We start from the raw sequence: 26631 nt of genomic DNA on the forward strand, positions 1-26631 counted from the left end.
GTTATATATACTACTCGTTGACAAGTGGCCGTCCGTTATCCTATTGTGAGGACATTTGTGTGCATATTTTTTGGAATATTTTGAAGGGAATACAAAAGCAAACTACCATTGATAGGTTGCATCTCAAACTCAGGGTGGAGGCGGGGCAAACCGAGCCAACCCAGCCGAGAGAAGAAAGGTATAAAAATGTAAAACAAAATTAGAATTAAGTTTAGTATAAGGTTAGATTAAACTTATCTTTGTATTTCGAGGAACCACTGTATTAGGCAGCCTTTTGTTAAATACATTTGTGACAAGAGCTGCAGACCCCATACACTTTATTTCTTGAGCTGGCCTTAAACATTTATTGTTTTTTTTCTTCTTTCCGGAAGAAACCATGGAGAAACGTTCCCCCGTTGTGTTTTGGTTGTCCTTCTCCTCCTAGGAGGGAGCTGATTCTAATATTAGCAACACTGGCAATTTTTTTTTTTTACCCTTGGGAGAGCTGTCAAAATGTCCGCCAGTTGAGCGGGGATGACGGACGTGTTGACACCAGTCAGAAGTGAGGAAAAATGTCAGAGTGTGAGGTCTCTTGCCGAAGGGGGTCTCCGTGTTCCTCTCACTGACAATATCTCATTAGATCAACTATTTCACACCTCTACATTTGTTTATGTCTCAAGTTGCAAAAATACTTCCAATCTGTACCCTGAAAACAGATTCTGGTAGTGTGAACACGTTCTCGGGTAAAAAATAAAATAAAATAAAACATAGCCATCGATTATCCGTTTGCATGACGAGCGTTCGCCGTTATTGTTGAAACCACCCGCATGCTTATTGCGCAGCTGTTAGCTTAGCGCGCCAACCGGTGTTGTTTTTTCTGCAAGCAAATTCAATTAAGTGAAAGTGCTTTTAATGCCTCGCTTTTCCCTTGTATTGATTCGTTCGCTAGCTAGCGTTTAGCTCATCCATCTTGTTTTTTTGGTCACACTGCTAAACCTTTATAACAGTAGCGGATAATATGGAGACTTTTAGCGATTGGTCTGCTTGCTTGTGTGTTCGTGTCGTCCTCTATTTACGGTTATTAAGTTTGACCCGGCCACTTGGCACCTGCAGCTTATGTCATCGCGCCATCATTTCGTTTTTCAAACCCAACCGGCAGCTGATTTATTGCAGCCTAGCTACAATAAACCATGCACTTTGGATAACTCACTATAAAGCAACAGTCTTATCGACGCTTGTTTAATGCAGCAGAGCCTGCAGAACTGATTGTGAAGGCCTTGAGGCAGATTTCTGACCCTGGCAACAAATAATGGCTGAAATGTGATTGGTAAATGCTTCAATATGAAAACACATCTAGAAGCAGTGCAACCAGGGGGGGAAGCAATGAAAGGAAGCTAACAGACAATTTGGAATTATTTCATAAGTATTGATGGACAAAATATAATATATGATTCAGATATTTCTTAGGCCAGCAGAGAAGGCCTTGAAGGCCCTGACGGCCCGCCACTGCAAAAATGCAGTTGGAAAAAAAGGGTTTAAGGTAATACGCAGAAAGAATGTGATTAGGGACTAAGAATACAGAAACAAGATTGAATATATATGCTACCTGACTATAAGTAGTCTTGCAAAGTCAACACGACTTCATTTATCAGGGGGACCCCTGTTGACTGATAGGACAGGGAAAGGTAGGATACATCAGGGTAGTGTTAGCGCAAATATATGTATATTATTTACAGTCATAGACATGAAATCAATTTCCACTTGAAAAGTTGTTATTGGGTTATCAAGTGTCAAGGCCTTTAACAGCAATAGATGTCCAATCCATTTTGACAGAGGGCGGATGGCAAGGATTGTTCCCCTCCTGTCAAAAGAGTTTGACAGTTTATCATCATCAACGGCAGCCAGTGAGTTAAAACTTAAATTGGAAAAAAAAAAACTTTTTTTAACCTGATTTTGATCGTCAATTTAACAAATGAAAGTGGAAGGACTGTGTGAGGTTTGCATGTTCTCTCCGGGTTGAATGGGTATTCCTTTTCACAGATTCAGGGGGATAGGCTCCAGTACCCCCCATAAGTGGTTCAGAAAATGAACCAAAATGGAAGGATTTCAAGTTGACCCTTCCTCCCTTTGATTTTTCTTTCCCTCAGAGGAAAAAGTTTGGGCACTCCTGTAATATACAAACAAGCCTTTAATGATTGGCCACTTTTACCCAATAATAACTTCAACATCAAAACTTCAGTCGTGGATTAAATGTGTTACATTTTGCCAGGACTAATGCCTGACTGTTTCCATCTGCCTTGGTGGAGGTACGCGCTCTACTGAGCGCCACTGTGTGTGTCAGCCTGCTGTCACTAGAGTGCCTCTAATTGACTGGCGGCAGTGTTGCATCACGCCTGCACCGGGCTGCAGCCTCCGCGGAACCCGCCGGTCGCTTGGCCGCGCCCCAGGGAAGGAGCCGCGGCGCTGGGGGAAAAAGTGCACAGCAAAAGCCTGTCGGCGTCGCAAGGCGGGGGCGCGTGTCATAATATTCCCCCATGTTAGCTCTTTGTTTATTGGCCGTGCCCATCATCCGTCCCAATTATATTCACACACACAGTAGTTTTTTTTACGCCCCCAACGTAGTGGTAAAAAATGACTTTTACGAGGAAGAAGCAGAAGAAACAATTAGGTGATTTACGTGCGTTGATGTGTTGTTTTGTTGGCGGTTGGCCTCTTAAACATTGAACTCACGTTAGTGAAGCAGGATCTGGCTCGGTGCCCAGAGTGGCTTTCCTACGCCGATAAAATTTAAGATGTAAGAGGAACATTGTGGATACATATAAATAAGAATGGGAATGGGTTATTGGGGAGGAAATGTTAAAAAAATAATGCTGAAAATAAATATGAATGAACTCAATTTGCTGTTATTAATGAAAGTGGATGTCAAATCCGATTTGACTGCAATAAAGCAGTATAGTGCAAGAAAAATAATATAAGCATTATATTAGGGACACTATAACAAATAAAAGGTCAAATACTTGAGCTTCAGTAACCAGTTTTATTTATTTATTTATTTAAAACTCAGAATTGGTTTTGAGTCTATTCTGTGTTATTTTTTAGATAATTTCCTGGATATTTTGGGTCATATGCTGGAGATTTTGGGGTTCATTTTGGATCGTTTCTTGTTGATTTGAGGCTCATTTTGGATCGTTTCTTATCGATTTTGGGCTCATTTTGGGTAATTCCTTGTTGATTTGGTGCTCATTTTGATTGTTTTTGGGTGATTTTGGGCTCATTATTGGATCGTTTCTTGTTGGTTTTGGGCTCATTTTGGATTGTTTCTTGTTGATTTTGGGCTCATTTTGGATCATTTCTTGTTGATTTGAGGCTCATTTTGGATCGTTTCTTGTTGATTTGAGGCTCATTTTGGATCGTTTCTTGTTGATTTGAGGCTCATTTTGGATCGTTTCTTGTTGATTTGAGGCTCATTTTGGATCGTTTCTTGTCGATTTTGGGCTCATTTTGGATCGTTTCTTGTCGATTTTGGGCTCATTTTGGATCGTTTCCTTTTGATTTGCAGGCCTTTTCTGGTGGTTTCATATTTAAGAATAATTTGTGAGGCCTCAATAGGCTGAAAGGCTGACTACTGGTCTGGAAGAGAGCACGAAATGAGGCAATCCTTGACTTGAACTTCAACTCGACAGCCTGCACGAAGTTCTGAGCTCTTTGTGACATCACGCCATCGACCTTGAGCCGCCCAGTTGCGCAATCATTCCACGCGACCACCTGCTCTCGCCTGCCCGGGGGGAGAATATGCAAACTCTATCTCCCATCATTCGTATCCATTTAATGAAAGGATGCGCAGACAGGAAATGCTGTGGAAACAGACAGGAAGTGAAGCTAACGAGCCGCTACGGTCATTTGTTACTTCAGGATCCTCATTAGTGGCTTAACATTCAATTAGCAGTCATTACAGCTGCTTGACTGCGGCTTATGAATATTTCACTGAGTGATGTAGCGCGTCTACCAGCTGAGGAAGCAACTTCATGACCATTTTTGAAGTTTTTTTCTGCCATACTGCGCAAACGTGATGAAAAAGGGACTTTGTTATTGAGCATATTTTATTAGGAGATTTGTTAATTCTGCCATTTTCCCCCTAGCAACAGGAAATTTGAAAGGCAATAAATAAGAAGTCTTGTAGGTGGATTCAAAATACTGTTAAATGTTTTATTTTTTTGCAATTTCAGGCAGTTTTCAGAAGTTTTGAAAGTTCACCCGCCAGAGGCAGTTTCACTCATAAGCATAATATTTGCTATGCAAATCTATCGTAGCTAAATCTGCAATGTTGGTTTCAATTTCAACCTCATTTTGTCATGACTAGGAGGCCTTCCACTAGCCTCAAAAGTTAAAAATTAGGAGACCCACAAAAATGTCTAGAGGATCCATGCCCTAATACGATTCATTCGATTAATTTAAGGGTTTTTAAGTGGGCCTTCAAAATTTGGGAAAATTCCGCACCCAGAGCTTATTTTCGCCCAGCAGCATAAAACTTGCTATGCATATCTATCATGAGTATAAAAAATCCCAATTCAGCCACATTAGTTCAAGATGCCCTTTCAGACGTATTTTCTCATTTTAGTAGTAATCCTTCCAATAGTCTCAAAATTTTGCCTCTACAGCCAGTTTCACTAAGCAACACCAAATATGTAGACATGTCTGACTAGACCAAGGGTAGGGAACCTATGGCTCGGGAGCCATATGTGGGTCGTTTGATGAGTGCATATGGCTCTCCGCTAAACTTTGAGGTAAAAATATGGAAATTGTTGATGAGAGAGCTGAGTACCGAACGTACCAATAGGAGTGTTGACACGACATGTAATGCATCTTAATCACAATTTTTTTCATTCGGCCTTTCTACATGCATACTCTCATTGGTACTCATTGATTAGCAATAGCATGACAATGTTAAGTCCAAAGAATTCAGACATTTTGTACTTTAAAAGAGGTGAAATGACTAAAGAATGCACACATTTCAGGTATTTGTGCTTTTAAATTCTCAGTATGGCTCTCAATGAATAACATTTGAAAATATGATTTGTTTATGGCGCTCTCTGTCAAAAAGGTTCCCGAGCACTGGACTAGACCAACAAAAAAAATTTACACAAAAAGAAAACACACACCACTTTCAGTTCTCCTCCCCTAAGACTGATGGGTATTTACATAAAGGTGGGAAATGTCCACCATTGGCTGCCATTGACGGTGACAGATATCCAATCTGTTTCAACTGGGAGGCCTGGAAACAATAAAAGCCACTCTATTGGACACAAAACCAGCCTTTTAAAAAATAATTTTTGTAACAATTCTCTACTGCAGGCTGTGTTTGGAGGCCCGAGATCCTTACTGCGGCTGGGACATGCGGCAGCGCCGATGCACCACGCTTGAGGACAGTACCAATATGAGCCAATGGAAGCAAAACATCACAGCGTGTCCAGTAAGTCCCATACGTCAAGGGTTGATCTCCACACGGAGCACTCTGGTTAAATCAGGGGTATCAAAGGTACGGCTAGAGGGCTGGAAGTGGCCCGCTAAGGGATCCGATCCGGCCCGCGGGGTTGTTCTGCCTGACGGGCATTTTGCAGTTCATTCAAAAGTATAAATACTGAATTTTATGATATCATTTTTTTTCAACACGGGCGCCGCAAAATCTGAAGTCTGCATTGTGTGACCAATTGTTGATGTACTAATGCATATTTTTCTATGTGCAGTCACACGTTGACACATTGACAGCCAATGAGTTAATAAGGAATCTGAAAATACTACAAAACCAACAGAAAGTAACCTGAAAAGGCCCAAAAATCAGTATAAAGCGACAAAATAAACGAAGAAACATCCCCGAAAGGTCGTCAAAACGAATAGGAAATGATCCAAAATTTACTGGAAGTGACTTAGAGGTCCTTGACCGGCAATGGCGGCCAGTGAGTTAACTTTTTGCGCCAAAAATAAACTGGTCCGGACGGACCACATGGGATCTACAGTTGGCATTTATGTGGCTCACAAACCAAAGTGAGTTTGAGACCCTCGGGTTTAAATGTTTCCCATTTCGGCACCCAGACGCAGAACCAGACCACGCACGGTGCTTTCGGTAGCTGGACGGCGTGGCAGGCGTGCAACAACGACGATGGGATTGATGGCGTCAGCTTGTGCCTGTGCCGCTCTAGGTCATGTGACAACCCTGCTCCTCGATGCGGGGGCAGGATGTGTGAGGGCGCCACCATCGAAGTGGCCAACTGCTCCAGGTGGGGAATATTTGCCAGGGTTTTATGTTCAGAATACAGGTAACTTGAAGTCAGAATTTACAAGAATCCTGTTAGTTTGTTGCTCGAACATGATTGCTTTTAAATGATAATACTCTTATTTTAAACATTTGCCTCGTGAAGTAGTTTCAACTATTATTGATACTAAAATACTGTTGATTAAATATTTTGAATAGACTGACAGAAGACAGAAATAGTTTTCTGTTTGTTTAAAAGTATTTAAAAAAACAAACAAATATGCAGACTTGAACAAGAATGTAATGAAATTGATTTTTACCAAACATAACTATTTCTATATTTTTAAATCTGTATATATTTTTGGTAAAATGCATTCACTCTTAACTAAGAAGCTAATTTAAAAATGTATAAACCTATGTATGTTGTATTATTATTTACACACATCTTTATGAATTTCCCCCTTTATAAATTTCTAACTCATTAATGATTTGTATACATTAAATATGAACACTAATAATTCCAAATCAGAACACTTTAAAATGATTTGTTTTATATGAAATATTTTTTATTTCCAAAACTGTCTTTGTAGACTTCATTCTTTAATAAGGTGGCCCATCTGTTCATTTGTCAGCGCTACTCTGGCCCTTGAGGACCGAAATTTGTAGCGCTCCTCCTCTAATGAGATCCCTCTTGTTTGCGTGTCACCGTAGAAACGGAGGGTGGACGCCCTGGTCGTCATGGGGACAGTGCAGCACCAGCTGCGGTACAGGATTTGAGCTTCGCCAACGTTCGTGCAACAACCCGGCACCGAGGCACGGGGGTCGCGTCTGTGTAGGGCCTGGTCGTGATGAGAGGTGAGCAAAAAAGAAAAAGCAAAAGTCTGCACACCCTTGTTCCAATGATACCAGTATTATTTTTGATTGTGTTTTCATAAAAAAGTATCCCCCCTTCCGAAATAAGTCACATTTTTTTCAAGAAAATGAGTTTGAAAAAAAACAAGTTTGACATTCGCGTTCTCAAAAGTCATTCTGTGGAAGACTTCCTGTGTGTGGTTCCAGTTTTATCCAACTTTACGACGTCTTTTTCTTGAGTCTGTATCCGTTTTTGCTACGGCAACCAAGATGGCACCGTTCAAGTGGCAGCCGGTGGCGGTAGCTCCGTCCACTCTTGTTCGTTTTGTGTTTTTGCTGCTTTTCTGTCTTAATGATTTGATTTGGTGATTCTTAATGATCCCATTTACTTTGATTTGCTTTGTACTTCGTGCTTTTGCTTTGTTGTTCTGTCTAATCACCCTCTTGCTACTGTCACAATGAAATTTCCAGAATACGGGATGAATAAAGTTATCCAATCCAATATACTCCATTATCAGGTTCTGCAACGAGGGGGTCACGTGCCCACAGCCGGTTCTGTGGTCCCCGTGGGGCTCTTGGACCAAGTGCAGCAGCGAATGCAGCGGAGGGGTGCACTCGCGGGTGCGAAACTGCGAGAATGGCAACAGCTGCCCGGGATGCGCCTTGGTAAGCATCAGTCGCTGATTGCACTATGAAGTAGAAAAGTCAAAAGTCAAAAAAGTCAAAAGCCTTTATTGTCATCATACACAGCTGCGTATAACAATAAAATAATTGATAGAGCTACTCCACAAAGTGCGTTTTCCCAGTTCAAAAAACCATAAATAAGTAATATAAAAAGTCACATCCTGGCAAGTTAAATTCTAAAATATTGCCCAATCTAATATATTGTACATTGTTATGCATAAAGGATTTTATGGACACATTTTTTTCCTGCATATTTTGGGCCAATTTTGGACCATTTATTTTTCATTTGGGGCATTTCTTGTATTTTTATAGTTCGTCACTTCCTGTTTTTTTTCGATGCGCTTCCATGTAATTTCCTATTTATTTTGAAGCCCTTCCATGTCACCACTTGTTGATTTTGGAGGCCTTACTGATGATTTGGGGGTAAATCCCCATTCACTTCATATGTTTTTCAGGCCACTTCCTGATGACTTTGTGTCCCAAAGTACTTCGTCTCAATTTGTGCACAAGTCTCATCTATTGCCTGTCCATGATTACGTTTTCGCGGCAGACCATTCCAACCGATCAGACATCTATCATTGTCAGCGGAAGGCAATATGTGAATATATGCGCGGTGACTTTTAGGAGTACAAGGCATGTAACCTGGAGGCGTGTCCGGAGGTGAAGCGGAGCACGCCGTGGACTCCCTGGACGCCAGTCAACGTGACGCAGGGCGGCGCTCGGCAGGAGCAACGCACGCGCTACATGTGCCGCGCTCGCCTGGCCGACCCGCATCAGCTGCAGATGGGGCGGCGCAAGATGGAGAACAGATTCTGCCCCAACGATGGCACCGCTGCCTGCGACACTGACGGTAATGTAGTGCTACATGAGTTGTGCCTTGAACCATAAACCTCTTTCTTCATTCTCTTTGGCCTACTTGGCCAACTTCAACTTGGGGGTTATAGCGTTATAGCGTCACCTGTTGGATCGGAGAATGCTATTCGCTGTTGTGTGGGATGATTAGGTTTCTCCCTGACAGAAATGAACCGTCTTTGAACCAAAAACCCATAAGGAGGGTGCATTGAAGGATTTATGATGTAGAATTCAAATCAAAAATGTTAAGGGGGGTGTTTGTTGAAGGATTGACGACGGTTGCTTTACTTGACGGAGCGTTTTTCTCCAAGAAGCATTTCTTCTGCTGTCAAGGCAAATGTTGTTTTACAGCACGACATTTAGCACTACCCCCTTTACTGCATCCATCATGGGATGCAGGCCCTCAAATACAAATTCATCTTCACACGACATGTTTACTTCAAATCCCACGCATTGTACTAATCTGGACCTCTTGTAAGCTCAGACCTGGCTTGTATTCATGGCCTTCACTACATAGATAATTGGATTTAGGACATGTCCACATTGCCTAGGGATGTCCAAAAAATGGCTGCAGGACTAACTGCAGCCCGCTGCCCAGTTTTTATTGCCCCGCAGCAAACTCGATTCCCGCTGGTGCCAATTTGATTATTAGTGCAAATGGTCGTCCGTCTCTCTGTGTGGCCTATGACTGAATGGCGACCAGTGTAGGGTGTAGTCTGCCTTTTGACCAAAGTCAGCCGGGATAGGCTCCAGCAACCCCCAAAACCCTTATGAGGGAGGATAAGCGGTACGGAAGATGAATCAAGGAATTTTGTCAACACCAAAATTTAGTTGCAACAATTCTGTGGCAAAAATGTATTCGTTTTTTGAACCGCTTATCATAGCGCAAGGTGGAGGACAACCTCAATTGGTGAGGATAGATTACCCCCCAAAAAATTATGTCACAAAAATTAAAGTACGTATACAAACTAGATAGAGAGTTTATACATTGTGACATAGGACATTACTAGACTTGTCTAGAAAGCATGTGTTATCATGAAATTAAAGTTGTTTTTTCCCCCAAAGTATATTAACGTAGTATCCGTTCACAATAGAAAATGTCGGGGATCCCTGCCTAGAAAGTTCTACTTAGAAATATACAGAACTAGATCCAAAGAGTTTAAAAGACCAGATCAGACTAGACAAGTTAGGTAGGGCTATGTATGACTATACTACAGAGATATATAGAACATATTTACGCGATAGGACTGGTCTCGATCGTTCCAGGTAGTACGTTAAAGGATTCAAAAAAAAATCTTGGGAATATAGCTATAGCTACTCAAAGTAACTACTACAGTGAATATACGACCCAAAGGACAACGGAGTAGATCATAGACAGCATAGTAGATTGACATAGACTTTTTAGGACCGTGTAGTAGTGTAGTATTACAATGTACAGTATTCGGAATGGATTCGGCTCTTTTTTTTTTTAACTGGTCCTAAACATTTTAGGGTTATAGTTTTTAAATCTGAAAAAGCAAGAATTCAAATCATGTCATTTTCATATGCAGACCTGGTCGAAGAGCTGCTAAAGACCCCGCTAGTCCGAGGAGCCAACACCCCTGGCTGGTCTTCATGGGACACCTGGTCCGGTTGCTCACAAAGCTGCTCCAAAGGATATCGTACCCGACGGAGATCTTGTGCCGGACCGGAGGGCAAGAGCGCTCCCGTGGCCTGCAGGGGGTCCCCCGTAGAGTACCAGGACTGCAACGTCCAGCCGTGTCCAGGTCAGAACCGCCAGAAATGATACGCTACACACTGTAAGGGTTAACTACAATGTTTTTTTAAAAAACCAAACAGAGGCCAGATTGTAATGTTTTCCAGCACACGTTCATCTTTTACTTCCATCGATAGCAATAGACGTATATGTTGAGTGGGAGGAGCAAATTAACATTTAATAATTTCATAAATTTAATAAATGAGTTCATCGGGAGCATTGATGTCACTTGCTAGGATGCTCGGTATTTTGCAATATTTTTTTACGCAGCGAGTGCAAGGCGCTGAATTGGGAGTGGGGTGATGAGGGGGCCCAATCAGAGAGCCTATTGAAATGAGCATCGCGGGCACGGCTCCGATGGATGTGCGCTTGGCACGCACGTACACACAAAGGCATGCACGTTCACACACATCGGCCAAGGACAGAGCCTGTGACAAAAGAGAGAATGGCTGTGAAATTGTAATTGATGATGAGATTAGCGGGAAGGATGGAGCCAATATAGATTAGTGAGCTGCGCGTGCATGTGCGTGCGTGCGGGTGTGTGAAAAGGGCCGTAAATCAAAGCCGTCAGAGCGCGATTGCAAACTTTCCTTCCAAGTTTGTGGTCAAGAGATCTTACTCTGACCTAAAAAAAATGGGTCATTTCATTGTGACCTTCAGTGAGGTCAAGTCAACACTTTTTATGGCTCAGATTGAAAAATTGTACGGGGAGTTCTCGAGTTATGAAAGGGTTCTGTTTCGATTCTGCCGACGGAATCCCATCTACACATTTGTTCACATGTGTCAAAGTGGCGGCCTGGGGGCCAAATCTGGCCCGCCGCATCATTTTATGTGGCCCGGGAAAGTAAATGATGAGTGCCGACTTTATGTTTTAGGATCAAATTAAAATGAAGAGTATAGATGTCTATTAAATTTCCTGATTTTTCCCCTTTTAAATCAATAATTGTCATTTTTTAATCATTTTTTTTCTGTGTTTTTAGTTCTTTTTTTTTGTAAAATCTAAAAATAGATTTAAAAAAGTTAAAATAAACATTGTTTTAGATCTATACAAAAATTGAATAATCAAGGATTTTAATCCAGTTCTTTAAACCATTTATTAAAAAAAATCTAAATATTATATCTAAAATGGTCCGGCCCACGTGAAATCAAGTTGACGTTAAAGCGGCCCGCGAACCAACCCGAGTCTGACACCCCTGCATTAGTTGATCTCAAAATGCTTTGTAAAAAAAAAAAAAAAATAACAATAATTTAGTGTAATGAACAATATCTTCTTCAGGTTGCAATGTTGTGTTTTCAATGCTGTCCCTAAACGCACCGTGGAGAGAGAAAGAAGGAGTGTTTGGCTTTCATTTTTGTTGTGGGCGACTACGGTTTACAGTCGTCGTGTTCTGGCCTACAGGGGGGATTTACCTGAGATTGAACCCTCGATCTTAGAACTATGAGGCAGACACACACGCTAACCACTCTTCTAACTTTTCAACAAATCATTCAAATTGTATTATATCATGGTTTGAAATGACCCCTCCTAACATGATAGATTTTTTTCCATATCGCACAGATAATTGCATTGTTTTGTGTAATTTGTAATGTACTTGATTTGCAGTGAAGGGCGCGTGGTCTTGCTGGTCGGCGTGGTCGGCATGCTCGGCGGGTTGCGGCGGCGGCCATTACCAGCGCACGCGGGTGTGCGGAAGCCCGACGCCTGCCAACGGGGGCGACATCTGTTTAGGATTGCACACCGAGGAGGCGCTCTGCAACACGCACACGTGTGATGGTAAGATTGGAAAAAACGTTGCTGACACTGCTTTTCTGGCTGATGTTTTTTTCCAGATGATCTTGTACAGGATTTGTATGGGTTTTCATGGTCATTATTCTTATGAATGCTTTTGCTCATTTACTTGTGAGGACACAAACTAAAATGATTCTTCTTTGGTATTCCTGGATGGATCAAAAGAAATTGGGATCCATCCTAGAAGCCCGATTTTTTATTTTTTAATTCCATGGCTGGGTTTAATTGTTGGGTATTGGTTAGGCCTTTTAGATGTGTTTATCATGTCTCTGCATTAATGAGGTGTTTAGATAGGAAACCGGGAGGCCGTAGTTTGAACTTATTACTTTTTAGGATGTTTTTTTCCCTTTCTTTGTCATTTTTGGACCTTTTTGTTGGTGTTTGGGAATCTTTTCATTTTTTAAAATCTTTTTTTTGCTTGTTTCTCATTGCCTGTCATTGACAATATTAGACAATCAATTCATTTGAAGTTGTGTGTTTAATCAAGGCACTTGAATCCAAATGGATTGGACGTCTAGTGGCGTCAAGGACAAAAAAATGAGTTAATTTTTAGTTTATGGTTGATTTTATTTATTTTTTTGAAGGAAATCTACTGGCCTGATTTCTTTTTTTAATCACTTTTTTTTCCATTTAGGCCTTTTTCTCACTCAGCCATAATTATTTCATTGAGAAATAGGTTATCCTTGAATAGCTTTTTCTTCCGAAATATGAGATCATTTTATTCAATTCTTGAATCTTTTTCCTTTCTAGTGTCTTTTAGGGATGGGTTTTTATCATCAAAAAAAAAAATCCAGGATATTTTTCTTTCTATAATTTGTCTTCAAGAAAGTTTTGTTTGGGGAATTCAACCGATCGATCCACTTTCTTGAGGAGCAAAAGCACAGGATGAATGACAATATCCACATCCTTGTTTTTACAAAATATTCTCTTGTGGGCATTTTTTTTCATGTTCTTTCCTTCCTTTCTGGCCTATTTTTTTTATGTTTTTACCTGTATGTGTTTGTGATTCCTGGAAACACGTTCCCAATCCTCACGCTCAAATTGTCTTGTTGTATCTCGTCAAGTAGCGTCCACCCCCCTGAGTGATTTTCAATTGGAATTATCTGTCTTCCTCCCTCCCTTCGTAATGACTAACCACAGGTGAAAAAAAAGCTAAATGACTTCCCGTCGTTTCCGAGATGCTAATCGGCGCCCTTTGATCGTCTTTTTTTTTTCTCGGGGGCATCCTGTCAATCGAGGATTCGCTACCCGAGCGAGCACGCGACGGCGACCGCTTTCTAATCAGCCTTCAGCTTTGTCTCCCCGTCAATCACGCCCGTTATTAAACGCTAACGAAGGCCGGCAGGAGGAAGGCCGTCGTGACGTCAATGCGGAAAAGTATTTTCCGATAACGAGTCGCCCCCTTAGGGCTGATGGTGCAGTCTTTTGTGTGTCTAGATGTGTGTTGGGCCCCAAGGGAGCAGATGGAGGTCCTGGCTGACAGCGGAGGTAAATGCGCCATCCTCCGTTCTGCTTCTGCTCACCTCACTGAAACAAAAAAAAGGTTGGGAAATGAAAAGTTTCCTCTCTTGGTTCGGCTTCTGGTGGCGTTTGATCTCGGGGGGGCTGTGCAGGTGTGCATTCGGTCTTTGCGGCGATCTCGTTTGCGGGGTGTCAACTCTCTTGTTTTAGGCCAAGGGTGTCAGACTCGGGTTGGTTCGCCGGCCGCATTAACGTCAACTCGATTTCATGTGGGCCGGACCATTTTAGATATAATAATTAGATATTTTTTTTAATAAATGGATTAAAAGAACTGGATTAAAAGCCCTGAATATTCAGATCTAAAACAATTTTTATTTTAGCTTTTTTAAAAATATTTTTAGATTTTACAAAATGATTTTTGAACTAAAAACACAGAAAATATGGATTAAAAAATGACAATTATTGATTTAAAAGGGGGGAAATCAGGAAATTTAATATACATCTATATCTATCATTTTAATTTGATCCTAATATCTATCATTTTAATTTGATCCTAAAACAGAAAGTCAGCACTCATGATTTACTTTCCCGGGCCATACAAAATGATGCGGCGGACCAGATTTGGCCCCCGGGCCGCCACTTTGACACGTGTTTTAGGCTATTCTCCATTTCCTAAAAATATCGTTTGACCTTTGTCATAATGTAAAAATGTTATTAAGTGGCCAGATGTTAAAACCGTTTTACTGGCTTCTGATAATAGTGAAATGTTTTTGTTTTTCACATTTGTCCAACTTTATTTATTTATTTTTGTACAGTATATGATGTTGATTTATGTTCAGTCTATTTTAATGAATTCAAATATATTGTATTTAAAATGAATATATATTTACTCTTATGCCTGAATTTGCATTCAAACAAATATACATATAGTATTGGAAGAGTTTATCGATAAATAAAAGCATAAAGAATTAAATGCTAAATACAGTAAAAATGAGAAAATCCTAAAATAGAACAATCACCAAAACAAAAAGAGCAACAAATAAAAAAGATATCAAATTAATTGAAAATTAAAATAAATAATACATTACAAAAGGGTTTATTAATAAATCCCCCTCAGATTGATTTTCTATCTTTTCCAAATATTCTTAAAATTTTAAACCTATGCATTTTTCAAATTCTTTTCGCTGAATTCATTTTCCATATATTTTTTCATGTAGTCTTTGATACTTTTTAATGTTTTGCAAGCCAAATTAAGCTTTATTACTAATAGGATGATTTTCAAGTGCTTGCGTATCTTCTAATGCTTTTTGAAGTATATTTGTTAAATGTAAATTCAGGCATCAAGGGATTGATAAAATCATCAAATATGAAAAGCGACGTGTGCCTGATGGTGTAGTGCAGGGATGGCCAAACCGGTCCTCGAGGGCCGCTGTGGGTGCAGGTTTTTGTTCCAACCGATCCAGCACAGACATTTTGACCAATGAGATTTCTGAAGAAAACAAGAAGCACCTGACTGCAATCCACTGATTGCACTTGTAGGACACCCGATTGGTGAAAAGGTGTCATCTTGATGGGTTGGAATGAAAACCCGCACCCACTGCGGCCCTTTGTGGAATAGTTTGGACACCCCTGGTGTAGTGGTTCACCTGCCTGACTTCAGTCTCACTCTAAACAAGTTTCATAAGTTGACAACGCCATGTTTGTGTCCAGGCGGGTGGATGGCGTGGTCGCTGTGGTCAGCCTGCGACGACTCGGGGGTGCAGATGAGAACCCGAATGTGCGGGGCGGCCGGGGGCGCCCCCTGTCTGGGTAACGCCACCCAACGTCGGGACTGCAATGAAATTCCTGGTGAGTTCCTAGCAGACTCCAGTAAAAAAAATTAACATTAGAATTGAGTCATGGCAGTGAAATAATGTGTTGACGTAATGCTTCAGTGAAAGGAAAGTATAAAAAACACGTAAGATGATGGTGTCAAAGTCCGTCAAAGGCTTTTTGCGTTGACTTACTAATTGATGGACTGGATTTTTGCCTTTTTTGTGACCCGTTGCACCCACATATTGTTCACTTATTTTCTCACTTATTTTCTCATTTCTCCTTCATGATCCCGATCCAAGTAATTTGTGTCTCGTGCCATGTTTTGCAACACCGCTTGATATTGGCATTTTAACAAGTGCAAAAGACTCCCAGAGGCGGAGCCAGGGGAAATTCTGGCTAATTTTGTGCACTGGGCAAATAAACTAACACCCATGTAGACACAATCCCCAATGTAGAAAGGCAAGAATATATTATATTATTTCTGACTTGATGTGGAAATGACAAATAATCGTCTAGAAAATTGGTAATATCGTTGGGGGAGAAAAAAGCATTTGTTGTAGGGATCCCACGCGCCCCCAAATATATTGCGCCCTTGGGCAGTTGCCCACATTGATCAACATTTAAGTTTAAATCACAGGTGTCAAAGTGGCGGCCCGGGGGCCAAATCTGGCCTGCCGCATCATTTTGTGTGGCCCGGGAAAGTAAATCATGAGTGCCAACTTTCTGTTAAATGAAGAGTATAGATGTATATTAAATTTCCTGATTTTCCCCCTTTTAAATCAATAATTGTAATTTTTTCATCCATTTTTTTCTGTGTTTTTAGTTCAAAAATCATTTTGTAATATCTAAAAATCATTTTCTGTTTTGCACTTTAATATGGAAAATAATTAAAGAAAAATTTGGTTTCCTTTTGAAATGAAAAACAAATGATTAAAAGAAAATTTCCCTTACTAAGAAAAAAACCTCAAATAAACATTGTTTTTAATGTTGCTTTTAATCCAGTTCTTTTAATCCATTTATTAAAAAAAAAAACTAAAATAGTCAGGCCCACATGAAATCGAGTTGACGTTAATGCGGCCCGCGAACCAACCGAGTCTGACACCCTTGGTTTAGAACTTTAGATAATTCCTAAATAAATGAAAAATAATCATTATAAGCTGAAATGAATCAAATTTGAAAAATTTTAATGAAGAAATCAATTCTGAAATAATAACTTAATGAAACATCTAATAATTTATTTACCCGTGTCACATATTTAATTTTGGTACTAATGTTCGGCCATACTCAGACAAAATATTTTTTGTTGTAGTGGTAGCAAATTATTCAATTATCATTATCCAATTCATTTTACGAGTTGTATTAGGGAAATTTAGCCCATAGCATAATCCGGCCCTGGGGAAAGGCAAGCCAATGGCTAGACTGCCTGACTGCCTGCCGCTCTTGCACCTGTGATTACATTGACTTGGCGTGGGAACTTATTGCCCAAACCCAGCAGATGCGCTCCCACCTTTCTCGTCCTCGCGGGATTCATTTGTGATTTCCACACCTTGAAACAACGTCAACATACATGTTGTCTTTTAGTCTCCACGGGTAACACCTTGTCGCATGCGCCGTATACCCTTTGTGGTTATCAAGGCATGTGTGTGTGTTTGTGTGCATGTGTATGTTTGACCGTGTGTGTCTTCCTCTCTGCAGTCATCCTCCCCGCATCAGGCTTTGACAAGGACCAACACTGCGGAGGTAAGTGGATTAGCAGTGGTCCTTTAGCCCCTCATCACACGCATGTTCCCAAAGGCCTGCTTACATACCATATTTTCACGACTATAAGGCGCACCGCATTATAAGGCGCACCACATTGTAAGGCGCACCGCATTATAAGGCGCACCCTCAATGAATGAAACATTTTATTTTATTTTTCCATATATAAAGCACACTGGATTATAAGGCACCCTGTCTATTTTGGAGAAAATTTAAGACTTAAGTGCGCCTTATAGTTGTGAAAATACGGTACATGCTACGTGTAGTCTCTGTCCTCGGCCTAGGTCATTTTCTATACTTTTCTATGTACTATTTCTATTTTTACTCAGTTACCCTCCACCTATCCATCTCGGTTGCTCATTACTGCAAACTGCAATCCCAAGAAAGTGTTTGTTGATAGGTGCCTCACCCCCAGCGCACATAGCGGAAAATAGCCAAGTCAGATCAGGTTTATTTATATAGCCTTTAATCATAAAAAGTCTCAAAGGGGCACCACAAGCCAACAGTTCACAAAATCGCCATCGCTCCCTGGTGTGTACCTCCTTTTCGGGTCAAGGAAAAATTCTGAAGAGCTCAATTTTGTGGACGAAAGAAGAAGGAAATGTAAGTATTTAGCAAGGCAAGTTTAAAAGTTTGAGGCTGGTTGGGAGGTCTTTCAACTTTTAAAAGGTGCTGCTTTTAAGCATATGTGGCTCTTTCCATAGCTCTCTACTAACCTGTGAGGTAAAATATGGAAATCCCTAGTGAGATAGCTGAGTCCTAAACACACTAATAGGAGTGTCACGTCACGTTGACACTACCTCTACCACCACTTTAATCATAATTTTGTTTTTTATTATCATATCATTGATACTGATTCATTAGCAATAGCATAACAATGTTGTCAAACAAATTCCGATACTTTTTGTACTTTAAGTGGTGAAATGACAAAAAAAATCATTTTCATGTATTTTTACCTTTCAAGTCCTTTTCTGCGAATGGCTCTCAAAAAATAACATTAGAAAATATGAACTGTTTTTGGATCTCTGTCAAAAAGGTCCCCGACCCCTGGTCAAAACTCTTTGGCTGACATTGGCGGTCACAGATGTCCAAGCTGTGTGGTGTCAAGGGATTCCGATTTTGTAGCACATTTTAGGATCTTTTTTCTCTTAAAATAGTAAATAACTGCATACATGCTAGTAAGAAAAACATTGGCGGGAGGGTACATCTTGGCCAGAGGAAGAACACACTTTATTTTTTTCTACCACGATGGTGTGTGTAGCTGGCCACCATCTTGGGCAGAAAAAACAGCAGTTGGGAAATAGATCTAAAAAATAACACAATGCACAGCAACGGCACGTTATTTCTTATTACTCCCCGAATCAACAATGTCAAGAAACGCCTCATGTTGTTTTGACTTTGCAGCGTTCACGTCAATCCACCTGATCGCCACCGGGGTGTCCTGCTTCTTGGGCGCGGGTCTCCTGTCCTTCCTGGTCTACGTGTACTGTCAACGCTTCCACAAGCCGTCGCAGGAGTCGGCCGTCATCCACCCGACCACGCCCAATCACCTCAACTATAAGGGCAACGTCACGCCAAAGAACGAGAAGTACACGCCCATGGAGTTCAAGGTTGGTGACTAGCTGACTATGCATTTTTCATATTTGCCTGCTCGCTACGTAAAACCGGGAACGCCACGATTAAACCAAGAAATGCATTGCTAATTAAAAATTCAATGTGTGCCTAAAACTCTCAATATTTCAATATTCATTAATTTATTTGATTCTGTTTTTCAACACATTTGAAATAAAATAAAAATAAGAATTATTTTTATATTAAAACAGGTATGTATTTTTGACACTGTTCAATTTAATTAATTTTATCTGATTCAAATAAGTAAATAACGAATGAAATAAAAACATAAATATTGAAATAGATCACCATTTACATGAATTTAAGTTTAAATTATTCCTAAATAAATGAAAAATAATCATTATAAGCTGAAATGAATCAAATTTGAAATTTTTAAAATTCTAATGAAGAAATCAATTCTGAAATAATAACTTAATGAAACATTTAATAACTTATTTACGCGTGCAGCATATTTAATTTTGGTGCTAATGTTCAGCCATACTCGAAAAAAATATTTTTTGTTGTAGTGGTAGCAAATTATTCAATTATTGTTATTCAATTCATTTTCCGGGTTGTATTAGGGAAATTTAGGGCTTCAATGCCGCTATTAAGCGGAACTTTGAGTCTCCAATTTTACCACCTGAAAGATTTAAGAACCATAAACGGGCGCTCATGTTTTATTTACTGCTTTTATTGCCGCGTTCGTCTCGACACACCAGGATGAATGGCCTGCTCTCCTACCTTTATTAACGAGCTACATTAGCGGGCTGACGCTAACTCTCCCAGCATCCTCTTGTGTGTTTTCTCCACTACCAATCGTTATCAAGAACACTCTTTGCATTGGTTTTATGTTTTTTATTTTTTTTATTTAAAAAAAGCACTGCTTTTATTTGAGCAGCACGCAATGCATCGTCTTTGATGTTTAAATGAATTGAATGCAGCATTTAGTCACACTACACGTTGACCTATTTTCAAGCCGCGGTCGATTCTTCTAGCTTTTTACGCGTGACGTGAAATAAAGGTCAAAAGGCTTTAACAATCCCTTTAATTAGCTACGTGACAATGCTAATGATGAATGCCGGCCAAATCGATTTTGTCTCGATCTGTCGCCAAGAGGTGCACCTGCACAACATAATGAGATCCGAATTAAGCGCAAAGCAGCCTGGGAAAAGAATAAATGGAATACTTATTAGAGAATTAGCTTTTTAATGGGAAACCATCAAACTTTGCCACCGTGTTGGAGCTGTAATATAAAAAAAAATCAACATGTCTTTGAAATTTGGTGGAAATCTAACAAACCCTCCGGCACAAGTTCTTTGATTGACACGTTGAAATTGTAAAACATTACGCAGAAATCGATCCAAAATGTCTGACTACGTGTTTCATTTCAAACATGGCTTCTCGAGGGTCTACTAATGACAAACTCGTCTATCCAACTTTAATGCTGCTAAGTCAAATCAGATGAATTTTCAATTAAAAGAATAATTTAAGAACGCATCCTCTAAATTGGTGCCATCAACTCCCAAGTATAAACGAATAGTTGGATTGGGAGAATGTAAAAACTGTTTATTAACAACCCTGAGAAGCATAAACGAATAGAAAAAATAATGACTGTTCTCGGATTCAGTAGGAGTGACCGTGACCAACTGTCAATCATTCTACCGAACTTCCTATGTAATGCGGTTAGTTTTTATTATCTTCTCATTTTTCGATGGTTTGAATCACAGGTGTCAAAGTGGCGGCCCGGGGGCCAAATCTGGCCCGCCGCATCATTTTGTGCGGCCCGAGAAAGTAAATCATGAGTGCCGACTTTCTGTTTTAGGATCAAATTAAAATGAAAAGTATAGATTTATATTAAATTTCCTGATTTTTCCTTTAAATCAATAATTGTAATTTTTTTAATCAATTTTTTTCTGTGTTTTTAGTTAAAAAATCATTTTGTAAAATCTAAAAATATATTTAAAAAATCTAAAATAAACATTGTTTTAGATCTATAAAAAACTGAATGTTCAGGGCTTTTAATCCATTTATTTAAAAAAATCAAAATATTATATCTAAAATGGTCTGGCCCACATAAAATCGAGTTGTCGATAATGCGGCCCGCGAACCAACCCAAGTCTGACACCCTTGGTTTAAATATTAAATTATTTATTTATATACATATATATATATATATATATATATATATATATATATATATATATATATATATATATATATATATATATATATATATATATATATATATATATATATATATATATATATATATATATATATATATATATATATATATATATATATATATATATATATATATATATATATATATATATATATATATATATATATATATATATATATATATATATATATATATATATATATATATATATATATATATATATATATATATATATATATATATATATATATATATATATATATATATATATATATATATATATATATATATATATATATATATATATATATATATATATATATATATATATATATATATATATATATATATATATATATATATATATATATATATATATATATATATATATATATATATATATATATATATATATATATATATATATATATATATATATATATATATATATATATATATATATATATATATATATATATATATATATATATATATATATATATAAATAAATAAATAAATAAATAAATAAATAAATAAATAAATAAATAAATAAATAAATAAATAAATAAATAAATAAATAAATAAATAAATAAATAAATAAATAAATAAATAAATAAATAAATAAATAAATAAATAAATAAATAAATAAATAAATAAATAAATAAATAAATAAATAAATAAATAAATAAATAAATAAATAAATAAATAAATAAATAAATAAATAAATAAATAAATAAATAAATAAATAAATAAATAAATAAATAAATAAATAAATAAATAAATAAATAAATAAATAAATAAATAAATAAATAAATAAATAAATAAATAAATAAATAAATAAATAAATAAATAAATAAATAAATAAATAAATAAATAAATAAATAAATAAATAAATAAATAAATAAATAAATAAATAAATAAATAAATAAATAAATAAATAAATAAATAAATAAATAAATAAATAAATAAATAAATAAATAAATAAATAAATAAATAAATAAATAAATAAATAAATAAATAAATAAATAAATAAATAAATAAATAAATAAATAAATAAATAAATAAATAAATAAATAAATAAATAAATAAATAAATAAATAAATAAATAAATAAATAAATAAATAAATAAATAAATAAATAAATAAATAAATAAATAAATAAATAAATAAATAAATAAATAAATAAATAAATAAATAAATAAATAAATAAATAAATAAATAAATAAATAAATAAATAAATAAATAAATAAATAAATAAATAAATAAATAAATAAATAAATAAATAAATAAATAAATAAATAAATAAATAAATAAATAAATAAATAAATAAATAAATAAATAAATAAATAAATAAATAAATAAATAAATAAATAAATAAATAAATAAATAAATAAATAAATAAATAAATAAATAAATAAATAAATAAATAAATAAATAAATAAATAAATAAATAAATAAATAAATAAATAAATAAATAAATAAATAAATAAATAAATAAATAAATAAATAAATAAATAAATAAATAAATAAATAAATAAATAAATAAATAAATAAATAAATAAATAAATAAATAAATAAATAAATAAATAAATAAATAAATAAATAAATAAATAAATAAATAAATAAATAAATAAATAAATAAATAAATAAATAAATAAATAAATAAATAAATAAATAAATTTACCAATTTCGTCATATGCAGTTTCTGGGTATGATGACAATTAGGCTTTTTGTTGAGTCAATGATGATGACAAAGCCTATAAACGTTTAGCATTTTGTTTAGTGCAATGTCTGATCCAGAAAAGGCACTAAATGTGGTATTTTTCCTCGCTCAAATGGAAAAGTGACTGACTATAAAGCCTGATGACAGAAAAACTGGCAAAAATCAGACCAAAAGAGTTTCTGCCTATAACTCACAAGTTCAGCACTCACTTCTTTTCAGCTTGTTAACATGTATTGAGGAGAAAATCTTCAAAATGTCTTTATAGAATGTCTCATTTAGACCAAATTTGAAGACTTCCTATGTGTTCTGGCGACTTTTTTGTGAGTCTACTTAATATAGACGTGTTTACCAAATGTTGGTAAGTCAAAACGGTCTGGATTTCTAATAAGGGATCTTTCAAAATGGCTTGTGAAATTAGCACTTTTTCTGTGACTTCTACCACATGGCTTCTTGGGACGTTTTAAATCGAGCTTCTACTAATGGACTTGTCAATCAAATTTCATTTCACTTTGTGAAAGCGGCTGCATTTTTAAGTTCAAGCCGAGTTATTAGACTTGTTCATTTAATGACGACTCATCAAACTTCCCACGACGTGCGATGACAAAAACTCCAACATTTGGCACTTAAGTGTCATCCATCTGTCTAGCACACATGGGTTTAATTTGAAAGCAATCACAACACCAAAAGTCTGCGACAGTTTTCCTTTTGAAGCGTCTGCGGAAGTGGGCCAAAACGCCTCTAAAACTGCAAATTCAAACTTAAATAGTGGACTTCCTTTCCATTGACAATGATAAATGATCATAGTTAGTAGTTTTCTGGGTTCTAGCACATTGTCAAACCTCACTGCTAATGTCCACCTGCGTTGGGTGACAAAAAAAATCTCACATTTAATAACGCAACGTCATCAATCATTGATTGCGAGACAAGATATCAGAGTAATCGGGTTGAAATTTAAAATAGCGGCTTTGGTGCAAAGTGCCCAACTTGTGGCAAGATCCTCCAGTCTGTCGTCCATTAACGTGCTGACCAAGTTTGACATGGAACTCGATTATATTTGTTACAGCGATTTGCCGGCGCCTGAGAAAACAGCGGCCAACTAAACGCATCTGACACAATCAATTACTCAGGCTTAACTCTTTCAGGGCTCTTTTCAACCTCCTGCTGGGAATTTAGATGAGTTCATCACGAGAAGACAGCCCATTCCTTCAGACTGGGAGAGCGGCAGCGAATTTTGCTTCATTTACCAATCGCTTGAAAGTCCGATTAACTTTTGATGCTTTTAAAGTCTTAGCCACGATTTTTAGCTCTCTTGTGGTGGTCCTGCTTACTTAAAAATTGGAGGTTAAGACAAAAAGTTCATTGAAGATTTCTCTCAAAACTTGAAAATTCAAGTGAATTAGGTTGACTCAAAATTGCAAGTTCTTTTTTGACAGTGCTTTTTTTTCTTTAAAAAAAGTCTTACATTCATGTATGTAGTCCACCAAACTATTATATTATGTTTCTTAAATGATCTTGTCACATTTGTCTCAAATTGGGGTTCATGGGAGAATATTTGCGGCACCCATTTGACATCCAAATGTCGTATTTATCTCGCCTGTGTGTATTTTGCGATGAACAATAATAAAGATAAAAAATACTGAATATTTTTTTAAATTAAGTCGTAATAAATAAAACAAAACTGCAGTTGGGGGCTCATTTTCCCTCGCCAGATGTTTGTTTCCCTTTAGCTACAACTCCTCTCATCTTATTTTGTGTTCCCCAGACGTTGAACAAGAACAACCTCGCAACGGACGAGCGCTCCAACTTGTTTCCGCCGTCGCTACAGCCACAGCAGGCCAACGTCTACACCACCACGTACTACCCGCCCGCGCTCGGCAAGTTCGACTACCAGGCCAACGCTTCGCCGTCGCCCTGCCGGACGTACAACCGCGCCAACAACAGCTGAGACGCGAGCCGCCCCGGGGATCCTTCTTACTCGGAACTGCAAGTCGGAATGTTCCGCACCTGACAAAACAAAGCTAGGGGGGGACGCCGAACTTTTCAAAAGTCCTGCTGATGAACACCCCAAATGGGCCGTGGTGTAAATAATCCCGCCGGGAGACAGACTCCACGTCCGGATGGCCCTGAGGAAAAATAGCGCAGCTGTCATATCAAATATGGCCGCTGTGCTGCGTTAACGAGAGTTCAGAATAAAACGGGGTGTTCCAAAATGTTTGAGCCCATTTCGTAGGCCAATCATTTGGACAATTTTCGTTGGAAGGACGTCAAATTTTCAGTTTGTGTAAAAACGTTTCATGTTTTTGTGTGTAACGTTTGCCATTTCTATCTTTTTAGGTTAAGAAATGGCATTCACTTCAAAAGAAAAGGGATTTTGTGTGTTTGAGCATGCTCGGTCGGACTCAGTCACCAAAGACAGTGCGGCGTGCCTTGTTCACAAATTTTGCAAAGAAGGCACTAACTACAACACAAATTAGGACAAAAAAAAGGTCAAGAACAGGGCTGGAATGTGGCTTTTCACACTTGCTCTTCAGACACTCTTCCGAGGACTATGCACGAACCTGCTCCACGTCTCTGCTGTCTCAAAATGATTGGCCTATGAAATGGGGTCAAACATTTTGGAACACCCTGTATTTGCGGGCCAAACGCAATGAAAAATGTGCACTAAACAGGTAAAAGTTTGCTTTTGCTAAGATTATAGGTGCTACTTAACATATTGGAGCTCATCTCCTAGTTGGGCTGATGGCATACTACCCTGAAAATGCCTGAAGTTAAGCAGAATCGAGCCTGGTTACTACTTGGATAAGAGACTGCCTGGGAATACCAGGTGCTGTAAGCTCTTATGTTACCAAGAATTGGCTCAAGTGCTCATTTAACCTGTGAGAAGCAGTGGGATCTCTAATTTACATTTATTCTTATGGGGGCCCATGGCCAAACGGGTAAGTCATAGCCCTCCGAACCTCACACCTCTGGCCGCGTAGGGACCGGCCGGGAGACTGCCTCCCCGCAAAAATACCCTCTAACCCTACAGCTGCTTTTTTGGGATGATGAGTCCATGCCACTTGGGTGGGTGACAGCCCAAATCTTTGCCTATAGACACAGACACAGCCACAAAGCCCTCACTCACCCTTACTTAGATTGGCTTATGTAGATTGGTCGGCCAAACTCAATGTCAAATGTGCACTACACTGGTCAATGCTTGGTTTTGCTCAAATTATAGGTGCTACGCAAAACATCCAATATCATATCTTGGTTGACCTTCTCGCATACTACCCTGAAAAAACTCTGGAGGTTAAGCAGGGTTGTCCATGGTTACTACTTGGATGGGAGACTGCCTTGGAATACCGGGTGCTGGAAGTTCTTATGTTTGCTCACTTTGAGAAGCAGTTTGATCCACAATATACACAACGCCCTCTCTCACCTTTACTTATAACTATTTGTGTGGCAAACTTCATGTAAAATGCCAAAGTTTCCTCTTGCTAAAACTATAGATGCTACTCAAAACATCTAATAACATGTCCTGGTTGACCTTCTGGCATACTACCCTGAAAAAACTCTGGGGGTTAAGCAAGGTTGTGGATGGTGACTACTTGGATGGGAGACTGTCTTGGGATACCAGGTGCTGGAAGCTCTTATTTTTGCTCACTTAACCTCGTGAGAAGCAGTTTGAGCCACAAAATACACAAAGCCCTCACTCACACTTACTTAGTTAGATTGGCTTATGTAAATTGGTTGGCCAAACTCAATGTCAAATGTGCACTACACTGGTCAATGCTTGGTTTTGCTCAAATTATAGGTGCAACAAAAAACATCCAATATCATGTCTTGGTTGACCTTCTCGCATACTACCCTGAAAAAACTCTGGCGGTTAAGCAAGGTTGTGCATGGTTACTACTTGGATGGGAGACTGCCTTGGAATA

At 37.8% G+C, this 26631-nt stretch overlaps 1 protein-coding gene across 3 annotated transcripts in view; it reads left to right on the forward strand.

Annotated features, from left to right (window-relative positions):
- The window catches only part of sema5ba (sema domain, seven thrombospondin repeats (type 1 and type 1-like), transmembrane domain (TM) and short cytoplasmic domain, (semaphorin) 5Ba), an 86005-nt gene extending 59374 nt beyond the window's left edge, over positions 1-26631 (forward strand). The window contains exons 9-20 of one of the 3 annotated variants that reach the window (XM_077617092.1): positions 5332-5449; positions 6070-6254; positions 6941-7084; positions 7600-7747; positions 8390-8615; positions 10168-10383; positions 11977-12147; positions 13600-13650; positions 15334-15471; positions 17134-17178; positions 18601-18806; positions 24477-26631. In XM_077617092.1, the coding sequence (XP_077473218.1) occupies positions 5332-5449; positions 6070-6254; positions 6941-7084; positions 7600-7747; positions 8390-8615; positions 10168-10383; positions 11977-12147; positions 13600-13650; positions 15334-15471; positions 17134-17178; positions 18601-18806; positions 24477-24659 (1831 nt within the window). In that variant the 3' untranslated portion in view covers positions 24660-26631. The remainder of the gene's footprint in view (positions 1-5331; positions 5450-6069; positions 6255-6940; positions 7085-7599; positions 7748-8389; positions 8616-10167; positions 10384-11976; positions 12148-13599; positions 13651-15333; positions 15472-17133; positions 17179-18600; positions 18807-24476) is intronic. The other 2 variants (XM_077617094.1, XM_077617093.1) reach the window with 2 other exon arrangements.

This window comes from Stigmatopora argus, chromosome 13, assembly GCF_051989625.1.
Source record: "Stigmatopora argus isolate UIUO_Sarg chromosome 13, RoL_Sarg_1.0, whole genome shotgun sequence".
Taxonomy (NCBI): Eukaryota; Metazoa; Chordata; class Actinopteri; order Syngnathiformes; family Syngnathidae; genus Stigmatopora; species Stigmatopora argus.